Genomic DNA, 24,130 nt, shown 5'->3' with positions numbered 1-24,130 from the left:
GAAGAACAATGAATTAGGCTGAGAATATTTTTCTTTAAAAAGATTATAATTGTTAGAAGGATAAAAAATTCATAAATTAATGATTTTTATGAAAAGTATGATTTTAAAATGATTTCCAACGTTGAGGATTGTTCATACCCTGGCCCAAACACTATGGTCCAGGTCCAAACACACTAAAGGACCCAATCCAAAGATTGGCCCTCACCACCCACCGACCTTCTCAGAAGAGGTCGGATTCAACACAGACTCCTCCTCAAAGAAGTCGGGCTCGAAGGATATATGGCAGATAACACTTATTCAAATAAGTAACTTCCCCTAAAATCTCTCCACCCACTTCCAGGAGCCATATCCCAACTATCCTAAGATAAAAGGACGGTTATCCACCTTAAAAGGTGGAACTACTCCAACGGTGGTTGTTAGATCACCACTATAAATACACTGACACTCCTCAAGTATCACTAAGTTTCAATACTCTCTAAACCTACTTACCCCTTTGCTAACTTAGGCATCGGAGTGTCTTTGCAGGTACCACCCCCCATTCCTTCACATACACAAGTCGGATGGCGGCTCCCAGACGCCAACCAAGTCAGAGTCCTCCTCTTTTTCTCACATTTGGGCCAATCCTTCAAGCCCAATCCACCAAACTAAGGTTACCTATGTAACATTCTGAGGACCTGGAGATTAACCCATGATGGTGGATGACTTCAACGTGGATGGAAACACAGCATTCATTCTGAACAAGAGAATCAAGATGCTGATAACAACGACAGAGCCATAGTCACTCACCAAGGGGTGACTAATCAGCACAAAGAAGGCACCTCAGGGGTAAAGGACCCAAAGGAAAACTCCTTTGAGGGACACAAATCCGACAAAGAAGGACAACCCCATGCAACTGATTTCATGGGATTGTTCCATGGCCACCAGGGACGGCTGGAACAACTGGAGCAAGAACTAGAACGACAGTGAGAGGCGGAGAGAAACCTGAGGAAGGAGGTTGAGCGAAGAAAAGAGCTTGAAGAAAAGCTCTCAAGATTAGAGTCCGCTCACCGAGGTCGGAACTCACGCAGTGACCGAGAAGATTCTCCCTTGGGAGGGGAGGACCCTTTCAGTGAGGATATAATGAGGGCAAAAGTTCCAAGGAACTTCAAAAGTCCCGATATGGACCTATACGACGGGACTACTGACCTAAAGCATCACCTAAGTAACTTTAAAAGTCGGATGTACCTAGCCGATGCTTCTGATGCAACGCGCTGCAAGGCCTTTCCGACGACCTTGACAAAAGCAGCGATGAAATGGTTCGATAGTCTCCCCCCAAAGTCGGTCACCAGTTTCGACGACCTCTTGCGTAAATTCCTTATGCGATTTTTGATTCAGAAGGATAAAGTAAAACACGCACCAAGCCTTCTGGAAGTAAAACAGGAGGTCGGGGAACCTCTGAGGGACTACATGGAAAGGTTCAATAAAGCGTATTTAGAAATTCAAGACCTACCCACCGAGGCAATGATCATGGGCCTAGTAAATGGACTGCGAGAAGGCCCATTCTCCCAGTCCATCTCGAAAAGGCATCCAACTTCTTTAAGTGATGTACAGGAAAGAGCTGAGAAGTACATCAACATGGAAGAAAATGCCAGGTTGCGAGAACCTATTTGGCGACCTGGGCACTCTCACTCAGCAAAAGAGAATGAGAGAGAGCCCAAGAAAAAAAAGAAGTCAGCCCTGAAAGGCCCAGAAGATATCACTCTTATTCTCATCTACGAGTCTCCCTAGTTGACGTATACAGAAAAATTTGTCATACTGAAAGGCTACATCCCCCTAGGTCCATCAAGAACAAGAAAGGGGGAAGTCGTAGCGAATATTGTGAGTACCATAAGCTGTATGGTCACTCAACAAATGAGTGTTATGACCTGAAAAATGTGATAGAAAAACTGGCCAGAGAAGGTCGGCTTGACAGATATCTCATGGAAAGGTCAGACTACCATGGTAAGAGAAAGCGAGATGAGGAGGATCGAAGAGATCCACCACCACAAATCCCAGAAAGACATATACATATGATCTCAAGGGGATTCGCTGGAGGCGGTCTCACAAAGTCATCTCGTAAGAGACATCTGAAGGAAGTCTACTAGGGCGGGAGCAAAGTCCCCGACCTTCCAACTATCTCTTTTACTAAAGAAGATGGGCAAGGCATAGTTTCCGGACATGATGATCCGGTAGTGATCACTATGATCCTTACCAACGCCTATCTACACAGAACCCTGGTAGATCAGGGAAGCTCGGCCGACATCCTGTTCAAACCAGCATTTGATAAGCTGGGGTTGGATGAGAAAGAATTAAGAGCTTACCCTGATACCCTATACGGGCTGGGGGACACACCAATAAAGCCACTAGGATTCATACCCCTACACACCACCTTTGGAAAGGGGATGAAATCTAAAACTCTAAGTATCGACTTCATAGTCATCGATGTGGGTTTGGCCTATAATGCTTTAATAGGCAGAACAACCCTAAATCGGCTTGGAGCGGTGGTATCTACCCCCCACCTTTGTATGAAGTTTCCAACACCAAAGGGAATCGTAGCCATTAGGGGAGACCAGAAACTGGTGAGAAAATGCTACAATGAAAGCCTAAACCTGAGAAAAAAGAGTAAAGAGGTTCACACCATTGAGCTCGGAGGAGTTCGAGCTAAAGAAGAGTTACGACCACAGCCCGGGGGAAAGACTGACGAGGTACAGGTAGGGGAGGAGGAAGGAAAGAATACCAATATAGGAGCCAACTTGGAAGAAGGCTTGAAGCAGAAGCTCATAAGGCTCCTACAAGAGAATTCCGACCTCTTCGCCTGGAAAGCCTCTGACATGCCTGGAATAAATCCCGAGCTCATGTCAGACAAGCTGTCAGTATACCTCAGATCCCGACCTATTCAGCAAAGCAGACGAAAGCTCAGACCTGAACGGGCCCAAGTGGTGGAAGAACAACTGCAAGCCCTCTTAGAAGCCGGCTTCATCAGAGAGGTCAAATATCCGGCTTGGCTAGCAAATGTGGTGCTAGTCAAAAAGCAAAACGGCAAGTGGAGGATGTGTGTCGATTACACCGACCTGAACAAAGCGTGTCCGAAAGACCCATATCCACTTCTAAATATTGATACCCTAGTAGACTCCAACTTGGGATATCAATACTTGTCATTCATGGATGCATACTCGGAATACAACCAAATTCCGATGTACAAGCCGGATCAAGAAAAAACATCTTTCATCACGCCTTGAGTGAATTATTGCTACGTGGTTATGTCTTTTGGGTTAAAAAACGCAGGAGCCACGTATCAAAGGCTGATGAATAAGGTGTTCGCACCTCACCTTTGAAGTCTAATGGAAGTATACGTAGACGACATGCTAGTAAAAACCACGGATGAAGCTGACCTCTTGACCGACCTCTCGCAAGTCTTCAACACCATAAGGATGCACGGGATGAGATTGAATCCCACAAAGTGCACCTTCGCGGTGGAGGCTGGAAAATTTTAGGATTTATGTTAACGCAAAGGGGGATTGAAGCTAACCCCGACAAATGCAAAGCAATCCTAGAAATAAAAAGCCCGACTTGCTTAAGAGAGGTCCAGCAATTGAATGGCCGACTTGCAGCTCTCTCCAGGTTCTTGGCAGGATCAGCATTAAGATCCCTACCACTTTTCTCCCTACTTAGAAAAGGATGCCAGTTTGAATGGACTCCTAAATGTGAAGAAGCATTCCAGGAGTTCAAAAGGCTTTTAAGCCAACCTCCGATTCTTACCCGACCTCAAGTTGGGGAAGAACACATCCTGTACTTGTCGGTATCCGACAAGGCTGTAGCATCAGCTCTACTATGGGAAGACGAGGTCGGACAGCGTCCTGTGTACTTCACCAGTAAGGTTCTACCAAGGGTAAGCTTCTACGACGAGGTTGACAACATTCAGGCGCACAAAGAAGAACTCGAATTACTCCCTGAAGTTCGAGAACAAGCCCAGATAGGGGAAGCAACATTGGAACAACGAATGACAAATAGATATAATAAGAAAGTCATTCGAAGAAGCTTCGTCCCAGAAGACTTGGTCTTGATCAGAAATGACATTGGAGTCAACAAGTTGGGGGAAGGAAAGCTTGCTGCTAATTGGAAAGGGCCATACAAAATAAGTGAAGTCTTAGGAAAGGGTTACTACAAGGTAACCGACTTGAACGGTACCGAGCTACCAAGGTCATGGCATGCTTGTAATATGAAGAGGTACTATAGTTAAAAGCGAACTCCACTCCCTGGTGTACTCTTTTTCCCGATTTCATGGTTTTTTCCCAAAAAAAAAAAGGATTTTCCTGAAGGGGGTTTTAACGAGGCATCAAAGTAGATACTAAGGGGCAATAGTTTTTAAAGCCCCTTAGTAGCAAAAGGTACCTTCATCAATAAATAAAGATCTTTTTACAACATCTCTTTGTAAAATTCCATTAGTTATTATTACTATTTTACGAAATGCGCCGACTTAAGCTCGAAAAAGCGTAAAAATCCTATGACCGACCTAAGTGGTCGGCAGGATTAAACGACGAGGTACAAGTCGGTGTAAAGAGGTTACACGGACGATCATGATAACTCGGAATTCCAAAACTCTGAAACAACTACCTAGTCGAAGGATCCGAGAAAATAGAAATGCATCACAAGAATAACCTAAGTAAGTTCAATAAATGAAAAATTGAACACAAAAGGAATACAAAAAAAAAAGAAATAAGGAAATTTATCAAAAACAAAGGCGGAAACTGTCCCAAGTCTTTGAAAAAACCCAGTAACTTAGACAAAGAATAGTCTGCAGAGATAAAAAAGTCTTTTCCAAAAAAAGATCAAAAGGGTTTTCCATAAAAACCTAAAGGAATCACGACAAAAGCATGCACACGCAAGGTATACCCAAAAAAGCCCTTTTCCAAAAAGGGCCAATTAAAATAACGTTATTTTTTTGTTAATGGCCAGAAGGCTAGAAGAGTCAACAACAAAACCACAACAATGATAAAAAATAAATTATTCAAAAAGGGGCCCACAAGCCGGGCCCCAAATAGCTGAAATTAATTAATGGGAAGAAAGATTAGAATCACCAGTAACGAAACATCCTCGTCAGCAACGGGAGTCGGAGTTTCTTCAGACGTGGGAAGAGACCCCTCTTGTCGTTCCTCACGAAGAGGAGACTCAATAAGCTTTTGTCCCTGGGTCTTCAGCTCGGAGTCCGTCTCAGGTCAGGAGGCTGAAACGATAGCTCCTTTATAACAATCTTATCAGGATCCAGAGGAGAAAGGTCCAGGTCAGGAGCAATAACTCTAACCTGCTCCTTAAAAATCCTTCAGGCCTCCTCCAAGTTCTCTGCCACGGAGTCCTCCAAATCCTGATAAGCCTCCCGACCTTTCTCCAGCTCCCGTTGAAGGTTAATATTATCAGTGAAAACCCTGACATAATTATGCTCTGCCTTCTCCGTCAGGCCCTTTGCCATGGCACACTGGGCCATCAACTTCTTCTCCCTCTCCTGAAGTCGGGACCTCTCCTCCTTCAACCAAGTAACTTCCCCCTGGAGCCGCTTCTCCTCCTCTTGATAGAGGACAATCCTCCCCTCCAATTCTTCAACCTTTTGGGTAGAGCCCAAAGAGCTGAGGGGAGTCTTGTTCAGAATATCAAAGAGTTTTGTACAAACCCCAACAGCCCGAACACTCCCCCGAACCACAATTAGAAGATGGTTTCGAAGGGAGACATCATCCATACTAATTTGATCATGGGAAAAGATGTGATTCCGAACGAACTGGGGACCATCAAAATTGGCATCCCCTGAAGGAGAAGAGCTAGACTCCGAGGTCTTACGCTTCTTCTTCTCAGGTTCGGGGGAAGGTCGGACTGGGGGGATGGGGGGAGGTAGAGAAGAAGCAGAGGCAGAAGTTACCATAATGGGACGAGAGGAGGTCCTCAAATCACGAGGGGGAGGAGGAGCGCTAGCAGTCCTCGCAGCGTCAGCTCAGGCACCTGCCTTCTTCTTAGCCTCCTGAACCTTCTGATAAGCGGTGCTGGACCCACTCTTTACCATTTCTGAAAAAAATGAAGCAAACAATTATGTCAACAAGTCGAAAAAATAACAAATCAGAATCTTCAGAAATAACTACAAAAGTGCAGAAACGACTACAAAATAAAAGACTACCTAGCTGGGTCTGTACGAAAGTAGGAGAACCTAAAAGGAACTTCTTCATGTCCAAATTAGGGGCTCTTCCCCAAACTTCTCGGAAGAACCCCACCACAGCCTCCTCAACCTCGTCCAAATCCTCCAATCTATATTTTTCCACAGGGGAAGCCTCTAACCAGTAAAGAGGAAAACGAGGGTTGTAGTTTTCATCAAGGAAAAAGGGATGATGTCCCTCTACGACTTGATTTTTGAAGAAAAAATTTTTGAAGTCATGGAAGGGTCGTCAAAGATAGAGAAAACTTTTCGACCTTGAATGGTCCGGAAAGATATCCACTGCTGCTTGTTATTCTGCCCACTAAAGGGCTTGGTCATATATAAAAGGTAAAAAAAAGATCTTTAAAGAGGTCGGGAAATATAGCTCTCGACTAACAAGCTGGTAAATTTTCATGAAACCCCAAGAGTTTGGGTGAAGTTGGGGGGAGCAACTCGGCAATGATACAACACACTTATCTCAAAGTCGGAGAAAGGCAGAAGGAACCCCAAGCGGGTAAAAAGAGAAAAAATGGGGATCAGAATCAGAGATCCTCCCAAAACAAACCCGGTCTTCAAGACCCGGGGCCACCAACTCATACTTTGGCTCATCGGCCTTATCACTACAAATTCTATGGTGGATAGGAAGGACGGTAAGATAGTCAGTGTCTACTTGGGAATGTTCCTCCAAAACGGTATCATTTACCCATTGTAAAAGGGACTCAAGGGAAGACATCTTTTCTAGTAAAAAGAAGTGGCAGAAAAAGTAACGGGACCTACAAAGAAAAATGGAAAAAGATCAAAACACAAGGCCTCTAAAAGACGAAACAGCCTCTCTCAAGAACCAAAAAACAGAATCACTAGACCAATGAAACTCGGAAAAGAAACCAAGAATCACGAACAGCATGTAAACCTCCTCTAAATATATAAAGTAAAGTGCCAACATAAATGATAAGAGAGGAGAAGAAAAGGACTAAGCTTTGTTTGAAAGAGGAGCAAAAATAGCAGTAGCAAAGCACTCCAAGAAGGAAGGCTAAAGATTTTTCTCTTTGGAAGAATAAGAATTGTAGGCAAGAAGTTTCAGAAGACGAAGGAAAATAGAGAAAAGAGAGGGAAAGGTATTTATAAACACGCCAGGGGCATAAAGGTAAATTGACACGTTCATTAAAGAAACGCGCCGTTACCAATATAACTGCTCCCACGTGTAAATACGAAAGCCCCAACAGACACGACGTTTGATTAAGACACGACGGTTGAGAAATTCAAATCACGTCGGTTTCGAAATCACGTCGGCTACAAGCCCGAGTTCAAATACTCGAATCAAACTCATAAATAAAAGAGATCAAACTCGAGTAGGGCACCGTTCATACCCTGGCCCAAATACTATGGCCCATGTCCAAACACACTAAAGGGCCCAATCCAAAGATTGGCCCTCACTACCCATCGACCTTCTCAGAAGAGGTCGAATTCAACACAGACTCCTCCTCAAAGAAGTCAGGCTCGAAGGATAGCTGGCAGATAACACTTATTCAAATAAGTAACTGCCCCTAAAATCTCTCCACCCACTTCTAAGAGCCATATCCCAACTATCCTAAGATAAAGGGACGGTTATCCACCTTAAAAGGTGGAACTACTCCAACAGTGGTTATTGGATCACCACTATAAATACACTGACACTCCTCATGTATCACTAAGTTTCAATACTCTCTAAACCTGCTTATCCCTTTGCTAACTTAGGCATCGGAGTGTCTTTGCAGGTACCACCCCCCATTCCTTCACATACACAAGTCGGACAGCGACTCCCAAACGCCAACCAAGTCGGAGTCCTCCTCCTTTCTCACATTTGGGCCAATCCTTCCAACCCAATCCACCAAACTCAGGTTACCTACGTAACAAAGATAAAACTAATTAAAAAAGGGTTGGGAACGATTTTTATTTTGACCTAAAACATTAAGAATAAAAAAAGTATTCAAGCCTAATAATATGAATTGAAGTAGTAATGAACTAAATTTTTTTTATGAAAATTATAATTGTGGAGTGTAATTAAAATATGAATTTAATTTTTATATACTGTCAAAATAAAAATTTTATATAGATAATTAATTAATTAGTTATGTATTTTCACGTCAACAAAAATAATTAATTTTTAAATTCATTAATACAAAAGTCATCTAAATACATAAATCTATTTAAATAATCTACATCAAAATTTAACTCTTAAAAATATATTCTCTAAAGTCACTATAGAGTAATAATTAAAAATAAATTGGTGTCTAATTTTTATTCTAACGTATCTTTTATAATAAATTCTAAATTTTTAAAAATTATTTATTTTATATTTTTTAATTTAAATATTATTTTTTATTTTTTTTAATAATATAATAACTATTTTTTACACAGCATAGAAATAAATGGCAATAGACTCTACAGTGGAAAACCTGGTACAGGCACATATCTCGAGTTAAGTTAATCCTATGGTCAAGAAGAGAAGGGTGCACGTCAGGCGCATCACTGCACAAACGTTACCCATAAAATGTACTTCCCGACAATAAATATTTGCAAATAAAGATAGATGAGTTATTTTACTTTGTAGTACTAATCTCTGACTGTGTTGTTATACAAATCTAAGAAAGGGTCTCAAGAGGACATGAAAAAGCAGTTATTCCTTCAATCTGCAACAGGTTGCAAATTGTATCTATCATTCTATGCACAGCTTATCTTTCGTAGTAGAAAAGTGAGAAAAAAAAAATAAAATAAAATAAAATGCGGTGAGCGTGGATCGAACACGCGACCTTCAGATCTTCAGTCTGACGCTCTCCCAACTGAGCTATCCCCGCAATTGATAATTATATTATGGAAAAAGGATGATTTCACTTATAGTCTCATACTCTGTCGTGTTGATTTTTTTTATTAACATTATTAAAAGGTGAATATTTACATACAGTTATCTTTATATAATACTAATAATTGAGTCAATAGATAAAATATATCAAATTATTTAATAGTTTTCAACTAACAACTTCACATGAACATAATTACATATGAGTTTCCACCATATTAAAAAAGTGGAAAACTCACGTACAAATGTCTTTATATGAAGTTAATAGTCAAAAATCATTAGATAATTTAGTTAACTCTGTCAAATTATTTAACAATTTTTTATTATTAACTTTACATGAAAACAACTGGACGTGAGTCTCTTCTTATTAAAAAACTATTATTTTTCTATACCAACAAATTCATTGAGTTAACGAAATTAAGCGTTACATTATTATTTTACTAGCAAATTGTAGTGTTGGTCGTTGTCTTTTAAATATTTATAAAATAACATATAGGTGTACAAAAATATTATATATAGTTGTACACATAAAAAATCAATTATCAAATCAGCTATCATATATTTATGTATAAATATATATGTGGTTTAACTCATTTTCAATTTGTATTTTGCATTTGAGTAAAATATTGCTTGTCTCTAACATTTTGGTTAAATTCTGATTTCGTCTCTAACATTTGAAACGTACTATTTTTAACCAAAACGTTTTATTTTATCCTATTTTAGTCCTCTAGTTGAAATAAATTTTTTTTTTCAAAATTATCATTTTCTCCTACATTATTATCACTTTCCCTGTTAACTCACTACTACAACAACTATAATCACTACAATTGCGATGTTTGTTGCTAACTAGGAAAAAAAATCATAATGGAGAAAAAAGTATTTTTTGAAAAAAAAATTTTAATTTTAACCAAATAACTAAAATAGGACGAAATAAAATGTTTGAGATAAAAATTAGACGCTTCAAAGTTCAAATTTTAAGACAAAATTAGGACTTAGCTCAAATATTTGGAACTAAAACAATATTTTATCTTTTATATTTTAACATTTACTTTTTACAAATAACTGATTAAGTGGCTGATTTTTGTATCTACTTAATATCTTTACACCTATCATAGTTATAAAAATATTTTAAGTGTAGATACTTGTTGAAATTATAATTGTGAAAAAAAATATTTCGACGGTTGAAGGGAGTAGAATTTTGGTATAATGAAACATTTTTTTGGTTAATCTTTTATTTTATATTTTTATTGAGACATTTTCTTTTTTAACATTCAAAACACAAGGACAATAGTTCCTTTAACTTTTTTTTTTTTTTTTGTGTATATGTAATCTTGGGCAATAGCTCATTTTATACTTTCTTTTTCTAATATTCAATAACACAAGGACAATAATTACCTTTCTTTTGTTTTGTTTTGGTTTTTGTGTGAGTAATTTTGGACAGCAACTTCTCTTTTTGGAGAATAGCTCATACTTCTTTTTCGATGAAGTTGGACACCAGCAATGTATTTTCCTACTTAAAGCCCAAAATAGCAAAAACAAAATCCATACACAAAATCAAGGGTCAACCTAGTTTTCCATCATGACCCAAAAATCATGTGTTAGCAAAACCAAATCCAATCGGAATCAAAACTAACCTTAATCCTTAAACAAGCATAACTGCAGATGACCCGAAAATTATTTAAAAAAAAAAACATTAGTGCATGACATAGCTTGTAGATATATAGGAAAGCATAGAACTGAACTAAGATAGCTGCTTGAAGCTGAAAATGAGAATATACATAGTTTGAAAAGAAGTAATAAAAATGGGTGTAGTAAAAGGTAAAGATCATATCTACTTTTGAGACAGTAGAATACAACGTTGTCACCCACTAACCCTCAACTGAAGAAAGGCTCAAATTTAATGAATGTGAGATAAGGATAAACAAGATGACTCAAAGTGAAACCTCGCATTCGACCGGAGCGGGACGCTGGATGAAGTTTTGTTCCAAATAATGTTCTTTATCCTACTTTAGGCCCGGTATGTACTTTGAGCAATATAGAAATGCTCATCATAGAATACAATGCTATGATAACTATATTAGCTGGTACCTACATGTTTATCTGTAAGAACGAATACGCAATGCATTGATCAATTTAAAACCAATTCAGGATTGCTATAAACATGAGAAATTGTATGAATTTAGAGCATGAATCATCAGCAGGAGAAATATAGAGTCTACTATTAGTTGCCACCAAGAACAAAAGACAATATCAACTCAAAATCATAGCAACTTGTTCAAGAATGACATACCAGTTCTAGTGCTTGAGCCAATAGTTTCTTAGCTGGGCCATATGGAGAAGAATCTCATCACGACCCTGATTAGTAACACTACTGGTCATGATCCACGGAGGTGCCGTCTCGAAGAAGCCGTGTATCAATTCCTGAAAGTCATTAACATTTTCTTCTGGTCTTTTGCCTCCGTTCTTTTTCTTCTTCCGCTTGTCACATTTGGTGAAGATTATGGTCATTGGGATCTGAAAGGAGAACTGTATTAACTGGGAACCTATTCAATCTGCTTTGTTAACCTTTTACACAGGTGCATAACATAAGCATTTTATTGACTACTCATGTTTCCGTCTGGTGTAGTCGTAGATAAACAACTCTTTTCAATACAACACGTTTGACATGAGTATGAGACTGGGTAATGGTTGGGTGATCGAAGAGAAAAATTTCAATATCTATCTATAACTTGAGTGTGGTAAACTCAGAATATGGCGCTGATTAAGTGATTATCTACATGATGAAGAGATGAGTGCAGTAACTCGTGCCTGTCAACTATGATCATAAGCATACAAAATACTATTTAGAAATATGGAGTTTGTGGCAGCACCTAGACAAAGACAACCCTGACAACTTCATACATTCAAGGTGATGTCCATCGTATAGGATATGCAGGGATTATAGCGGAACATAAAAAAATGTTGGACTTCATATATTCAATGCATTACCTGATTCTGGCCCAACCAACTAGCATACTCGAGATCAATTTGTTTAGCAGGAATGCTGGCATCTATTAGAAGGAAAACTGAAACTAGGGTTGACCGGTTAAGAAAATAGTCCTTGGTGAATTTTTCCCAATCCATTCTAAGCTCCTGCGGTGCAGATGCATACCTGATGACGAGACAGAATTGCTATAAATGCCTTCCAAGTCAACGAGGTAATATTACTCATTGTTCAACATTAATAGTCCAGAAACAGAAATTGAGAATTTCGATTTTCCATAGCTAGAATGGATAACATAGCCTGGAAAAAGGCCCTATAATGAAATTTAAACAATACCATATAAACTTATTTCAAAGCTCATAAAATTTATCTATCAGAAGTTAAATATGATGGCCTTCTACTGCTCCACAGTCTCACATACAACTTTCATAAATAAGATTTTACGGATTGTATTAATGAGTCTTTACATATCAGATATTAGTCTCCATTTTTTCCCATCTTAAGCAAGTAGGAAAGGCGCAATCTTTATATATCGAGTAAGAAAAAAAAAGTACAGCGTAAATGAGTATGTATAGATGGTATAGTAGCAAGCCATACCCATATCCAGGCAAATCAACCAGGTACCAGCTATCATTAATCCGAAAATGGTTAATGCATTGTGTTTTGCCTGCAAAAAGAAAATGAATATAGGCAATTTAATATTGTCAACAAACACAACAAACAAGGAAAAAACTCAATCGCCGATAAAAAAAATTCAGCAAATTTCTCTACTATATTTCACCGATTTGAAATTCCATGAAATGATCAACTTGAACACTCCTATCATGAAGACGAACATGTTAACAAATGGCACACACTCTGGTTAGTTATGACCTTATTGAAGCAACTCAGAATTAGTTTGGTTAGCATTTTCATTTTCTATTTTTTTTTTCACTTTTAGTGTTTTCCATTTTCAAAATTTTGTGAAAGAAAGAAAGATATCAGGATGTGGAAACAGAACATAGAATTTTATTATTTTTATTGTTTTCTTTTTTTTTTTCCTTCACAAAATCCGTATCCGAAAACGGAAAACACTGAAAAATGAAAACTGAAAAATGAAAAACGCAAAACCAAACACGCCCTTAGATTTTCCTTCTTATATGCCTAAATCACATATTAAGGTAGCTTTTGCTTACTATCCTGAGACAAAGGTGACAGAGGTATTGGGTCCAAAAAATGTTTGGAGCGAGGAATAGTGGCAAAAACTTAAAATTGTTGCTATCTCAGGATGATTTTTAAGATAATTTATGCATTTTCAAAATAAAGTTACAAGATACATACCATAGGTTCGATTTTCAACTCATTTGCAGTACCTCCAAAAAAGAGGGACGCTAGATATAAAGTTCTACTATTATTGTTGTAAAACCTTGTCTCTCTAACCGTCTCCGATCGAATCCAAACACTACTTGTTAAGAGTATACTAGGCATTGACTAATCTAGTTGAACTCGCTTTATCTAAGCATAATTTAAAGCTATCGAATTGAATTAGCAGAGCTGATAGAGACCTGGTTTCTTGGAGGTCAATGCGAGCTTCTTGCGGCGAACGAGGGAATTGAGGAGCGAGGATTTGCCGACATTGGAGCGTCCAACGAGAGCAAACTCAGGGAGGCCATCGGAGGGGCAGTCCTCGGTCCTAACACTGCTCTTGACGAACTCCGCTTGCGCCACCTGGCAATAGCGATAACAATAATAACAAACCACAAAGCGTGACTGACTGACTTAATTCATAATTGATTGATTGATAAACCTGAGAGTCGGTGGCGTAGTTGCTGAGCAGAATGTTGGAGCCCTTGAGGATTCTGGCGGTGAGGGTAGGGGTGTCGAGGGGGACATGGGTTTCGGGGGGAACGAAGAGCTTGTGGAGAGGGAGTTGGAGGTGGGGGGTGGGTTCGGGTGTGTGAGGGTCTATCGGTGTGGGTTCGGAGGCGGGAAGGGTTAGGGTGGAGAATAGTAAAAGGGGGCGAGGGGTTTTGGTTGCGTTTGGATTTGGGTTTAGGAAATGAGTGCGGAGAAAGATGGGAGAAGAGGATAGCGGAGTTAGAATGGTTGAAGGGAGTTTGGGGAGGTGAAGGAGTACCATGTCTTCTCTACTCTCTCGCAGCACCGTGCCTATCCACCTGCTGGCTAAACAAAAATATCCCACCAAATAATACGTATCTTGAAGGTCGTCGATACATAATTAATTACACTCTTTTTTTTCTAACTTTTGTTATTATTTTAGAATAAGGTATGTTGTTTTTTTTTTTTTCGGGTTTTTTAAAAATATTTTTAAATTTTATTTTATTTTAGTTTTATCTTAAAAGTTTTTTATTCATATTAAATATATTTTTAACAACAAAATTTTTTAAAAATTTAAGACTAATCTAATAATAATATATAACAATTACATTTTTATCTGTCTTTATTGACAAAATAATCAAAAACAGAAATCTAAAATAAAAAAACTTTATCACAACTTATCAAATTTCAGTAGCTACTATAAGAATTGCTTTGATTTTTTTATTGTCTTAGTTTTTGTGTTGTTTTTTCAGTTCACCTTTTTAGGGAGCAAAGGAACAAACGTATCAATAATCACGTTTACAGTAAGCAATATTATTGTCTACATTGGTAATAATTAAGGTAGAGAAAATCGAGATTTTACATGAAATCGAAAAATAAATAAAAAACGTAAAACGTAAAATCTTAACAAGATTTAAATCGTAAAATCGTCAGACTAAGTACAAATTTCGTAAAATCGATAAATTCATTTAAAATCGTAATATCGAAAGATTTTAAGAGTTAAATCGAAATTCTAGCTACTATTAATATCGTTAGTTTTCTATTAGTAGAGTAGACAGTAGTATAATATTGAATCAATTTTAAAATATTATAGACATAAATAGGACAATTTAAATGTTAGAGATAATTATAGAACTTATCTCACATATTGGGGATAAAAATAATACTTTATTCTTTTAAAAATATCGCTAACATTTAATTTTGTTCAATTTTATTTTTAACATTTTTTATTAATTTTATTTTATTTTTAACTGTTAAACGTATCAGAGGAATTGACCAAGGATAATGCAATTTAGTTGTATCAATCCAGGGAGTGTGCAACTGATTCTATTAGATTATCTTTCTGTCTTGAGTAAGTTTCTGTTAGTCAGTTAAAATAACCTATGTATAAATAGCTCCCTACTAGTTTATGTAAACACAATTCGGTAATCAATACAAGTTCAATTTTCCTTTCAATTCTTTCTGTTTTCATTCTAGTCCGCATACACAATATAGTATTAGAGTCACTCATTGCTAAACAAAATTTCTCATCTATTCTTCGTTCTTCACTCTTTTATTCATCTTTTTCTTTCTTTCTTTTTCTTTTTTGTTTTCTTCCCAATCAATCTTATTTCCCTCATTGATTATGGTGCTTTCTTATTTGGAGTTCCTTCTATCACCAAACCATCGCTTGTTCCCTTAGCCGAGAAACTTCATGAAGACAATTTCAAAACATAAAAGCACCTCGCATGGCTGGATGGTTCTAATGTTCCAATTTAATTTGAACATGCAAGTTCATTATCAAGAATTTTCAAAGCAAACTCCACAACAAAATCAGCATTTGATTTAGCCACAAAAAGTCAAAAACTAATATTGCAGTGACCACAATACCTAAGAACTCAAAGAAATTAAAGCATTTAAGGAATGACACCGGAATGATCTAGCCCCGACTACATGATTGGTTGCATCAATATCAACTCCATTAAAAAATAAGGTGATCCACTGCTCAAAATTCTGTGATGCATAGAATATTATTGAGAATTACTTCTTTGTAACTTTGAAAATTCAAGTGCAAAACTCAAACTTTTAATTGAAATCGGTTAAAAAAACTAGTTCAATTAAAAATTAGTTGGCCAAAATAAAAAAATGGTAGAATCTTTTCTTGTCATTGGTTGTCAAATCCAAGAAGATGATCATATTCAAGTACAAGTTATGAATATGATAATGCTTTGTTGATTCCTTTATAACATACTTTTATATTTTTCTTTTAATTAACAAATTCCAAGCTTTTTCAATTTTTCAAACTTACAAAGCTTTAATGGAAAATCAAATTGGCCACTCTACAAAGTATAAAATTCGGTAAATTAATAAATAATTAACTAATAAATTAATTGTGAGTCAAAAAAATTAAAAATTAAAAGTTTACAATTTGAAGAAGTAAAAATATTTAATATACGAATTTAAACACTAATTTTAGAGATTTTTGGTTCGAAATTAGACCAACGGGCTAAATCGAGTGAACCGAGCTCAAGTGGGTTTAAGCCCACTCACCTAACCCCGCATATAAGCTTAACATTAAGCTTTCTTGCTCATTATTGTTTCAAAACACAAAACCCTATTCCACCTCAAATTTCAATCATCCATAACTTTCAATTCGAAGCTCCGATTGCCGCATCGTTTGCGGCCACGTGTTTGTCTTATTGAGCATTTTAATTCTATATAAACAAAGTGGTAAGGATCTCTAAATTTCTTGCCCAGTTCTTTATTCTCTTCATTTGTGCGAATTTGGTTTGGGTATTGAGAGATTTTCATGATTTTGATGGTTTAGGTGTAATCTAGCATTGGGTAATTATTGGGTTGCGCCCCAAGCATCCATAGGTAAGATAAAAAAATCGCCAAATCCTCGTAAATTGATGAATTTGTGGAATCCAAGTGTTGATTGTGGTAAATTATATGAAATTAGATTGAATACGTGTGAATTGAAGTCAAATTGGTGAACTTGAGTGCTTAAGTTGGAGTCTTGGTGGCTGAGACTAGCTAAATTGACAAATTGAAAACTTGGAGTCTTGTGTGATAAAGAGGTTTCAGTGGTGTTTAAGCTTGAGAAGAAATCGGCCAAGATATGGTTTCGGTTTCTTGTAGTTAATATATAATGCTGTGTGAAACCTAGGCTAGTAGCCCTTAAGATATGTTTGAATTACATGAATTGGTTAATTGGTGTTGAATGTGTAAATTGTGAAGTTGGTGGTTTTTTTAGTGAAATTGTTGAATGAAGTTGATGAAGTGAAATTGGATGTGGTGATTAATGATTGAGATGTTATTGAATGATGATGATTTTGATTCTTAACGATGATTGATGGAAAATTTGGTTGGAATTTGAATGGTGGATTGAATTGATTTGAAAGTGAGTGTTTAGGTTTAGATTGAATGGGTTGATAATTTAAAAAGAATGCTTGTTAGGTGTTGAAGGGTTGAATTTGGTATGGTTGATATTGATTTGGTTGTGAATGGTTTGGTTTTGAATTGTGAGTTTTGGAAAACTTGAGGGTTTGTAACTTTTGGTAAAAATAAATTTTTGACCAACTTTGGCGGGTCATACTTGACTTCTGAAACCCCAAATTTGATGAAACTTGTTTCAAATAAAAATTGGGTCCGTAAAGTTTATAACGTTCGAAGAACGGATTGAAAATAATTTTTAACGAAAAAATTATGCGTGTTTGCAGTTTGGTGTGCAAAAACTGATTTTTTGAATTTAACAACTTTTTTGTTAAACTGACATGATTGCGTACACGAAAGTGTCACGCAACGCAAGTATTGGGCTCTGCCTAGATATCTCGCATATCGTGTCCACGACACTATTTTTTTAAATCTCGCGTACGCGACAAGTGGCTCGCGTACGCATGACCCCTGTTTATTGAAAATTGCAATTTTGAACTTTCAACATTTCCTCTAACTTTCTAAACCTCCGTAAATACTGTTTAAGATTCTCTAACTAGTGCTTAGACTTTGGGACGAGCGAGAGAGTATTGGGTGAAATAAAAGGAGTATTTTTTATTATGAATTTAGAGCCAGTGACTTAGGATTGTAGAGTATTGCAAGTGGATTAGCCAGAGTGCTTGTGGAGTATACTGAGTGGATTGAAGAGAACATATTGGAGTATAGTGAAGATAAGTTTGAAGAAACATATTTTGATTACAAAATTATATTTTTTATTATGAAACTGATTTGGGCATGATTGTTCATCTTGAGCTCTCTTTCTCGAAAGTGCGACTCCAGTGAGATGGTAGAATGTGAGGATCCCTTATTTGTTCCTCCTGATATTATAAAATCGTCTCTAGCGAGATGGTCAGAGGATAGAATCTCCTCTTTTATTTCTCCTGGACATATGAGAACGTACGTCCTAGGTATATGCAAGGGTTGTGGTTTCACCATACTTGCTCCAAGTTGGTTGTTGAGGCTCTCCGGGTAGATGCAAGGGTGTAGTTTGCCCTACTTGCTCCGGGTTAAGATGATTTGAGCTTCTTGAGTGGACGCAATGGTTGTGGTTTTGTCCCACTTGCTCTAGGTTGGTAATTGATATTTATTTGAGTCACGAGTCTCCTTGGGTAAACGTAGTGGCTCGCCCCAACTTGCTCCAAGTTGAGATTTGAGATTCTGTTGGCCCTGCATCGCAAGTGTAGCCGGACACTTATACCTTTCTGGAAGATTTTCCCTAATGAGATGACAAATGAATGATTATATATATATATATATATATATATATATATATATATATATATATATATATATATATATATATACTGCATCGCAAGTGTAGCCGGACACTTATACCTTTGTGACCGATAAGACCGCGATCACCGCACTCTCCGTAGGGAAGTGTTGAGGTCGGATAAGTTTCTCTCCACCAAGTCCATGCCAATTCCTGATCTTACAAGCCGGATGTAACAGAACTCGTCGGGAAGCCAGAGAAACAGGCCGGACGGAAGGCAAATTCTTTGTTAGAAACCGTTGGGTATACTCTTTCCAAGTATGACCTGGTAACACAATCTAAACTAAACTATTATCTCCTCAAGCCCCTAAGTCTTCAGGCGACATAGGTCAAGCTAACTTTATATCAGTCTTTTAGCTTGTAATGCTCTGTCTGCAGTTAGAGGACTGAAGTGACCAATGGCTTTCTCTTTTGCCCTATAGGCCATTCTCCAATAAAGAGTGATGACAAAAGGTTTGATTATGAATCAATGCTGGCATTCGCTAAGCGTATAGAATAGTCAATGGGTCTGGCTACATGAACCATTGCAACTGCTAGTCCTTCAAGACGTATTGAAAGCAGCACATCAATCAAAGAATAGACCACTAGCAATAGTAGCTATAGTGGTCGAAGCTAAGCCCGAAGCTGCATTCCGCTTTCTTTACTGTTGATCTTCGTCGAATTCCCATTCTTGGTCAACGAAATTCCTTGATTTCCCAAGTTGTCTCAAGAGGCTACTTATTCGTGTTCTGGTTCTTACCAATCTCCCTCTCAAACAAAGGAGGGAATGGCTTTGCCCATTCGAATTATAAAGTGTTTTCTAGAGAGCGGATGTTGACTAGCTAGGCTAACAAGGAAAGCAGATGCAAGAATGGATTTCAAAGGGGAAGAAAGTCAGAGATTGATTCTGTGTTAATCCGTAAGGTCATATCAAGGGCTTTATCTCCTAGTTTCTTTCACAGGTCTTAGTTCCGCTAGTCCTAGGAGCGAGAGGTACGAAGGCCTTGTTAGTAAATCAATATACCAGCGACCAGGGAATAGGTATACAGTTCAGACGATCTTGAAGATGATTAATTTGATCAACAGCGGATAAATTATCCGCAGCAACCTATCTGCTGATCTATCCACAGCTTCGATTCCAGCCGAAAAGCGAATGCTTTCTTAGCTGCTACTTGGCTAAACATTTCTAGAAGGGATTCCGCTCCCCTTTAGGGAAAATAAATCAATGAGACTGCATTCGATTGGTATGCCAGGTTGCCTGCAGGAACCATAAACTCGTGGGCGGAAGGCCTTACTTCCTCCTTCTGATCTTCTTTTCGCTCTTAAGGGCTCTAGATAGCCTGCGTTTTCCGATCATTATGTGGACGGCAGGGCGTTGATTTCAAAGTCATAATATAGCGGAGGCTTTGATAGGGAAAGATTGCATTAATCTGAGTGACTACGTACCTGCCTATCGCCCATATTCACTAATTCAAATGGAATGTTGGCGACTGACTACTTACCTTTGGTATGGTTAAACATGTTGTTAGACTGAATCTTCTATTCTCTTTTTCATTGTCTCGAGGTTGTAAGACCTCTACTAAAGAATAGAATGGGCTGAGTCAGACTCTTCCCTGGCAACCAACAATCCCAGGATATCCTAATGAGATAAACGAAGTTCTCGCACGAGGTTTAATCCTTCTTGTCATATTTGATGATGAAATCAAAGACTTTAGTTGTCCAAAACGGATAAGATCGGGCTAACCCCTATCGATCGAACTACAGTAGGTCCATCAAACCAGGATTGAGGCATCCGGATTTCTTAGCATACCACGCCACTTGGCGTAGCAATGCTTGGTCCAACCGTCTAAGAATAGACCACTCCAGGAAGCTAATCAAGGACAGGGGCCTAAATGGACTATGAGTACTCCCCTCGTAAAAGCTCCCTCCTGCACCCTTCATCACAGCTGTTGGTAAATCCATTTTCTTCCCAGACACCAACTGCTTGACTAGCCCATAGTCAGAATTCTTTCAAGTCAGGTCTTGGACGACCTCGAAACTGCTGAGCGAGGAACCCCTTTCTCTAGCTCCTCCTCCAGAAGCCCATCAAAGGTGGGTCTGTAGGTAGTGATGTTCCTGCACCTTCTATTCCTGCCTATTGAGGCCGTTGACTCTGTAAAGGAAGAACAACAATGAATCCTGCTTCCTTGTGTAGTTCCAGCTGATCCAGTCGATTTAGAAATCCCTTATAGGGCGATATCCACCAAGCCAGCAGCATACCTTTCAGAACCAAAGTGACCCCTACTAGATGCGGCAAAATCCACCAACGTCAGGGATGGTAGCTAAAGATCGGAATAGAAATCCAGTGTGAGCTAACCGAATTTACCCTGCTTCATCTATCGTTAGGGCTCGGTGAGAATCTTACCTACCTTCCTTTTTTCCTGTTGTCTTGTCTAGCTTTAAAATAGAACTTCTCTAGCGCCTCAAAGAAAAAGGGCTCCGTAACTCCTTTCATACTAAGCTAATTCAAGCGCACTAAGCAAAATGAACCCTAAAGCTTCAGCTGCTATCGCTCCTGAAATGGAGAATGGAATGAAATCAGGAAAAGGTAGCCACTCAAGTGATTTCATACCTGCGGGAGCAAGCCAAGAAGCCCTTCTATCTAGTTCAAAAGTAAAGACTAAGTAAGGTACGGAGGTGACTTGTACCTCGGCCATAGGTAGAGGTTTGTTAGCTAGTCATGAATCCCTAGCTTGTTTAGTAAAGGTCAACTCTTCTATACCTCTAACAGAGAGTGAAGAAAAAGAGGTTGGAATATTAAGTCTTAATCTATCTTGCCGGTAGGACTGTGATGTGACCCTGATTAGTAAAGTAGCTAAGGCGTAGGAGGCAGTTCTCGACCGATAGGGAAAACAAATTGCTCTTATAGGGTCACGAACACGAGCAGATGGAATAGATATTCTTAATCTATCCCTATCGGGAAGAGCGTCTTCAAACCAAAGCTGGAGCTTTCTTCCTCCGCTGAGGTCACATTCATTGATAGAGGAGGTGCGGGCCCTTAGAACGCCTTTTCTTAACATCATTAGTCTCGGTCGAGCTTCAATTCTCTTCGCTTTCACTTTCTTTGAAGGCCGGTCCCAAGGCAATTCAAGGGATGGGGCAGTAACCAACCCCAAAGGAAAAGAGGATATGAGTGAACTCACCTGCCCGAGTCCGAGTTGACAAGGTGAAAGAGTTCAGACTAGGACAGTTCAGGCCGGTGGAAGCCAATGAAAGGGAGAAGCGTTCAACCACTAGAGCAGAAGCCGAGTATAAGATCGCCCTTCTCTTCTATGATTCGGCCGTGAAAGAAGCCCACTTTACCATCTCTCTTGGGATGGGAAAGATCACCCTTGAGCGGGGACCTAAGCCCGGAATTCCATTGAGGAAGATGAAGAGTCTTTCGATTCCTACATCTTCCCCCCAATCGTTAGTAGATATTATGGGCCTTTGAATTCCTTGCTTATGGATGGGAACATGCCTTCTGTTAACCTCCCCTCTGGAACTTATTCAACCAATTAGTCAATCCTTTCACTCTGCCTTTTTCGCCTTTTTCTTTCTCTGGGTTGGGACTTGCGATTGATTCGCCGAGCGGGAGTGACATGACTTTGATTATCTATAATGGTTCGGGAGTTTTTGAAGCAAGCAGTAGTAATAGTGCTGGTGAGCAGGAGTCAAGTAATCCGAACGTTGCAGTCATTTTAGTTAGTGCTTTGGAAGTTTCCATGCAAATGGATCTTTCAGTGCCCGGTTTCCACAATGCATTGCCCTTCATAGCTGCATTAGGAGACATTAGATAGACTCCGGTGATAGACTAAGAGAGTCAGCTAGGTAGTACATGGTGCGATATTTTTACAACCACACTTACTAACCGGCAAGTGCACCGGGTCGTACCAAGTAATACCTTACGTGAGTAAGAGTCGATCCCACGAGGATTGATGGATTAAGCAACAATAGTGTTTGATAGGATTAGTTAGACAAACAGAAAAGAGTATTTGAATATTCAATCGTGCAGAAAGTAAAATAGTAAAGTAAATAAATTGGGAAGAAAATATGGAGAAGATAGTTAAGGTTTCAGAGTTATCTATTTTTCCGGATTAACTTTTCTTACTAACTAATTTAATTATGCAGGATCTAATTTATGGCAAACTGTATGTGACTAGACCCTAATTCCTTAGACCTTCCTAGTCTCCTCTAAAATTCATTAACTGCCAATTCCTTGGTCAACTAATTCCAATTAGAGGGTGATAATCAATTTCTAGTTTATATGCCACAAAAACTCTAATTATCCAAGAGGTAAAAGGATTATATGTCACGTATCCTATTAAATTCAGATAATTAAAATTTAGGAGAAATAGTTTTCAAGCTGTTGTTCAGGTAAAGAGCTTTTCCAAGTTTTACAAGAACTCAAATAGAAAGAGGGTCATACTTCCGTTCCACCCAAATTCATAAAATAAAGAGCGAAAACAATTCTTAAATTATAAATCCATACATAAATTAAAATAGTAAAAGCAATAAAATTAATCCATAGAAATAGACAGAGCTCCTAACCTTAACAGTGGAGGTTTAGTTGCTCATGGAAAAGAGAAACTAAGGATTCAAGTAAAAATGTACTAAGTTCCAATCTGATGGCATCAGATCCCTTTTTATAACTAATCCTAATAAATTTAAAATCTAATATTAAAAATTAAACTTAAAATAATATCTTTTCCTAATTTAAGATTTGAATTTAAATTTGAATTAATTAACAGATCTTCAGTTGATGGGTGGGGACCACTTGTTTTGTCTATTCTGCAGCTTCTAATCTGTGTTTTCTGGACTGAAAATTGAGTTAAAACAACCCAGAAATCGCCCCCAGCGGTTTTCTGCATTTTCTACATGTGGCGCATGTGACGCGTCCGCGTCGTCCACACGTTCGCGTCATTTGTGCAGATTCCAGTCCACGCGTTCGCGTCAGGCACGCGATCGCGTCATTGCGATTTCCTCCATTCCGCGCGGTCGCGTGAGCCATGCGTCCGCATCGGTATTCGCTGGTCATCTCCTTGGCTTCTTCTCTTTCTCTGCAGAAACTCCATCAAATTCCGCCAAATGCTACCTAAAATAAACAGTATTGCACAAAACTCAAAATAGCATCCATAGTAGCTAAAATATAATTAATTCTTAGTTAAACTCAACAAATTAGATGCAAATTCACTAGGAAAAGATAGACAAGATGCTCACGCATCAGTACACAATGAGGATTCCCCGCCTTGCTCACAGTATATGACGCGCTAATGATGTCTCCGGAACGGAGGGGTACTTTGGTGGAAGTTTTCTTAAATCCTGAAGAGTATCAGGCTTTCCTTGCAGAACAGTCGATGAAGGAAGCCTTATATATATGATGATTATATGGCTGTAGTGACGTTTACAGACGACGACCTATTATTAAGGAGGAGCATAATCGTCCTCTTTATGTCACAGGGCCTTGGTCCAATAAAGATTCCAAGGAACCACAATCAATAGAATCTTGATTAATCCAGGTTCCTCAGTAAATTGGATCACTCTCCAAAAATTGCG

General features: G+C 38.4%; 2 protein-coding genes and 1 non-coding gene across 3 annotated transcripts; 1 reads left to right on the top strand and 2 right to left on the bottom strand.

Annotated features, from left to right (window-relative positions):
• The first annotated feature begins 2,219 nt into the window (after positions 1–2,219).
• LOC148581747 (uncharacterized) lies at positions 2,220–3,257 on the top strand. The gene has a single exon (XM_088493483.1). The coding sequence runs from the start codon at positions 2,220–2,222 to the stop codon at positions 3,255–3,257; it is 1,038 nt and encodes a 345-aa protein (XP_088349609.1).
• A 5,697-nt stretch (positions 3,258–8,954) lies between these two features.
• On the bottom strand, positions 8,955–9,027 carry TRNAF-GAA (transfer RNA phenylalanine (anticodon GAA)). The gene has a single exon. It is a non-coding gene; the product is annotated as a tRNA-Phe (tRNA).
• A 1,739-nt stretch (positions 9,028–10,766) lies between these two features.
• On the bottom strand, positions 10,767–14,214 carry LOC107623837 (P-loop containing nucleoside triphosphate hydrolases superfamily protein). The gene is made up of 6 exons (XM_016326224.3): positions 13,799–14,214; positions 13,557–13,719; positions 12,610–12,679; positions 12,018–12,180; positions 11,320–11,543; positions 10,767–11,129 (listed from the first exon to the last, which is right to left on the bottom strand). The coding sequence occupies exons 1-5, from the start codon at positions 14,129–14,131 to the stop codon at positions 11,325–11,327; spliced, it is 948 nt and encodes a 315-aa protein (XP_016181710.1). The 5' UTR covers positions 14,132–14,214; the 3' UTR covers positions 10,767–11,129; positions 11,320–11,324.
• Between the last annotated feature and the right edge of the window lie 9,916 nt (positions 14,215–24,130).

The sequence above is a fragment of the Arachis ipaensis genome, chromosome B10 (genome assembly GCF_059453495.1).
Source record: "Arachis ipaensis isolate K30076 ecotype BB chromosome B10, ASM5945349v1, whole genome shotgun sequence".
Taxonomy (NCBI): Eukaryota; Viridiplantae; Streptophyta; class Magnoliopsida; order Fabales; family Fabaceae; genus Arachis; species Arachis ipaensis.
Note: the sequence above shows the minus strand (reverse complement) of the source record. Positions and strands in the feature narration are given on the sequence as shown.

Bases quoted from the DNA above. Each gene is read 5' to 3' on its own strand.
- LOC148581747 (XM_088493483.1), top strand. From the start codon at position 2,220: ATGATCCTTACCAACGCCTATCTACACAGAACCCTGGTAGATCAGGGA.
- LOC107623837 (XM_016326224.3), bottom strand. From the start codon at position 14,131: ATGGTACTCCTTCACCTCCCCAAACTCCCTTCAACCATTCTAACTCCG. The intron at 12,680-13,556 runs GTCTCTATCAGC...TTCTTTTTGCAG, and splicing joins ATTGACCTCCAAGAAACCAG to GCAAAACACAATGCATTAAC. The intron at 11,544-12,017 runs GTAATGCATTGA...TTCTCCTTTCAG, and splicing joins GTTGGTTGGGCCAGAATCAG to ATCCCAATGACCATAATCTT.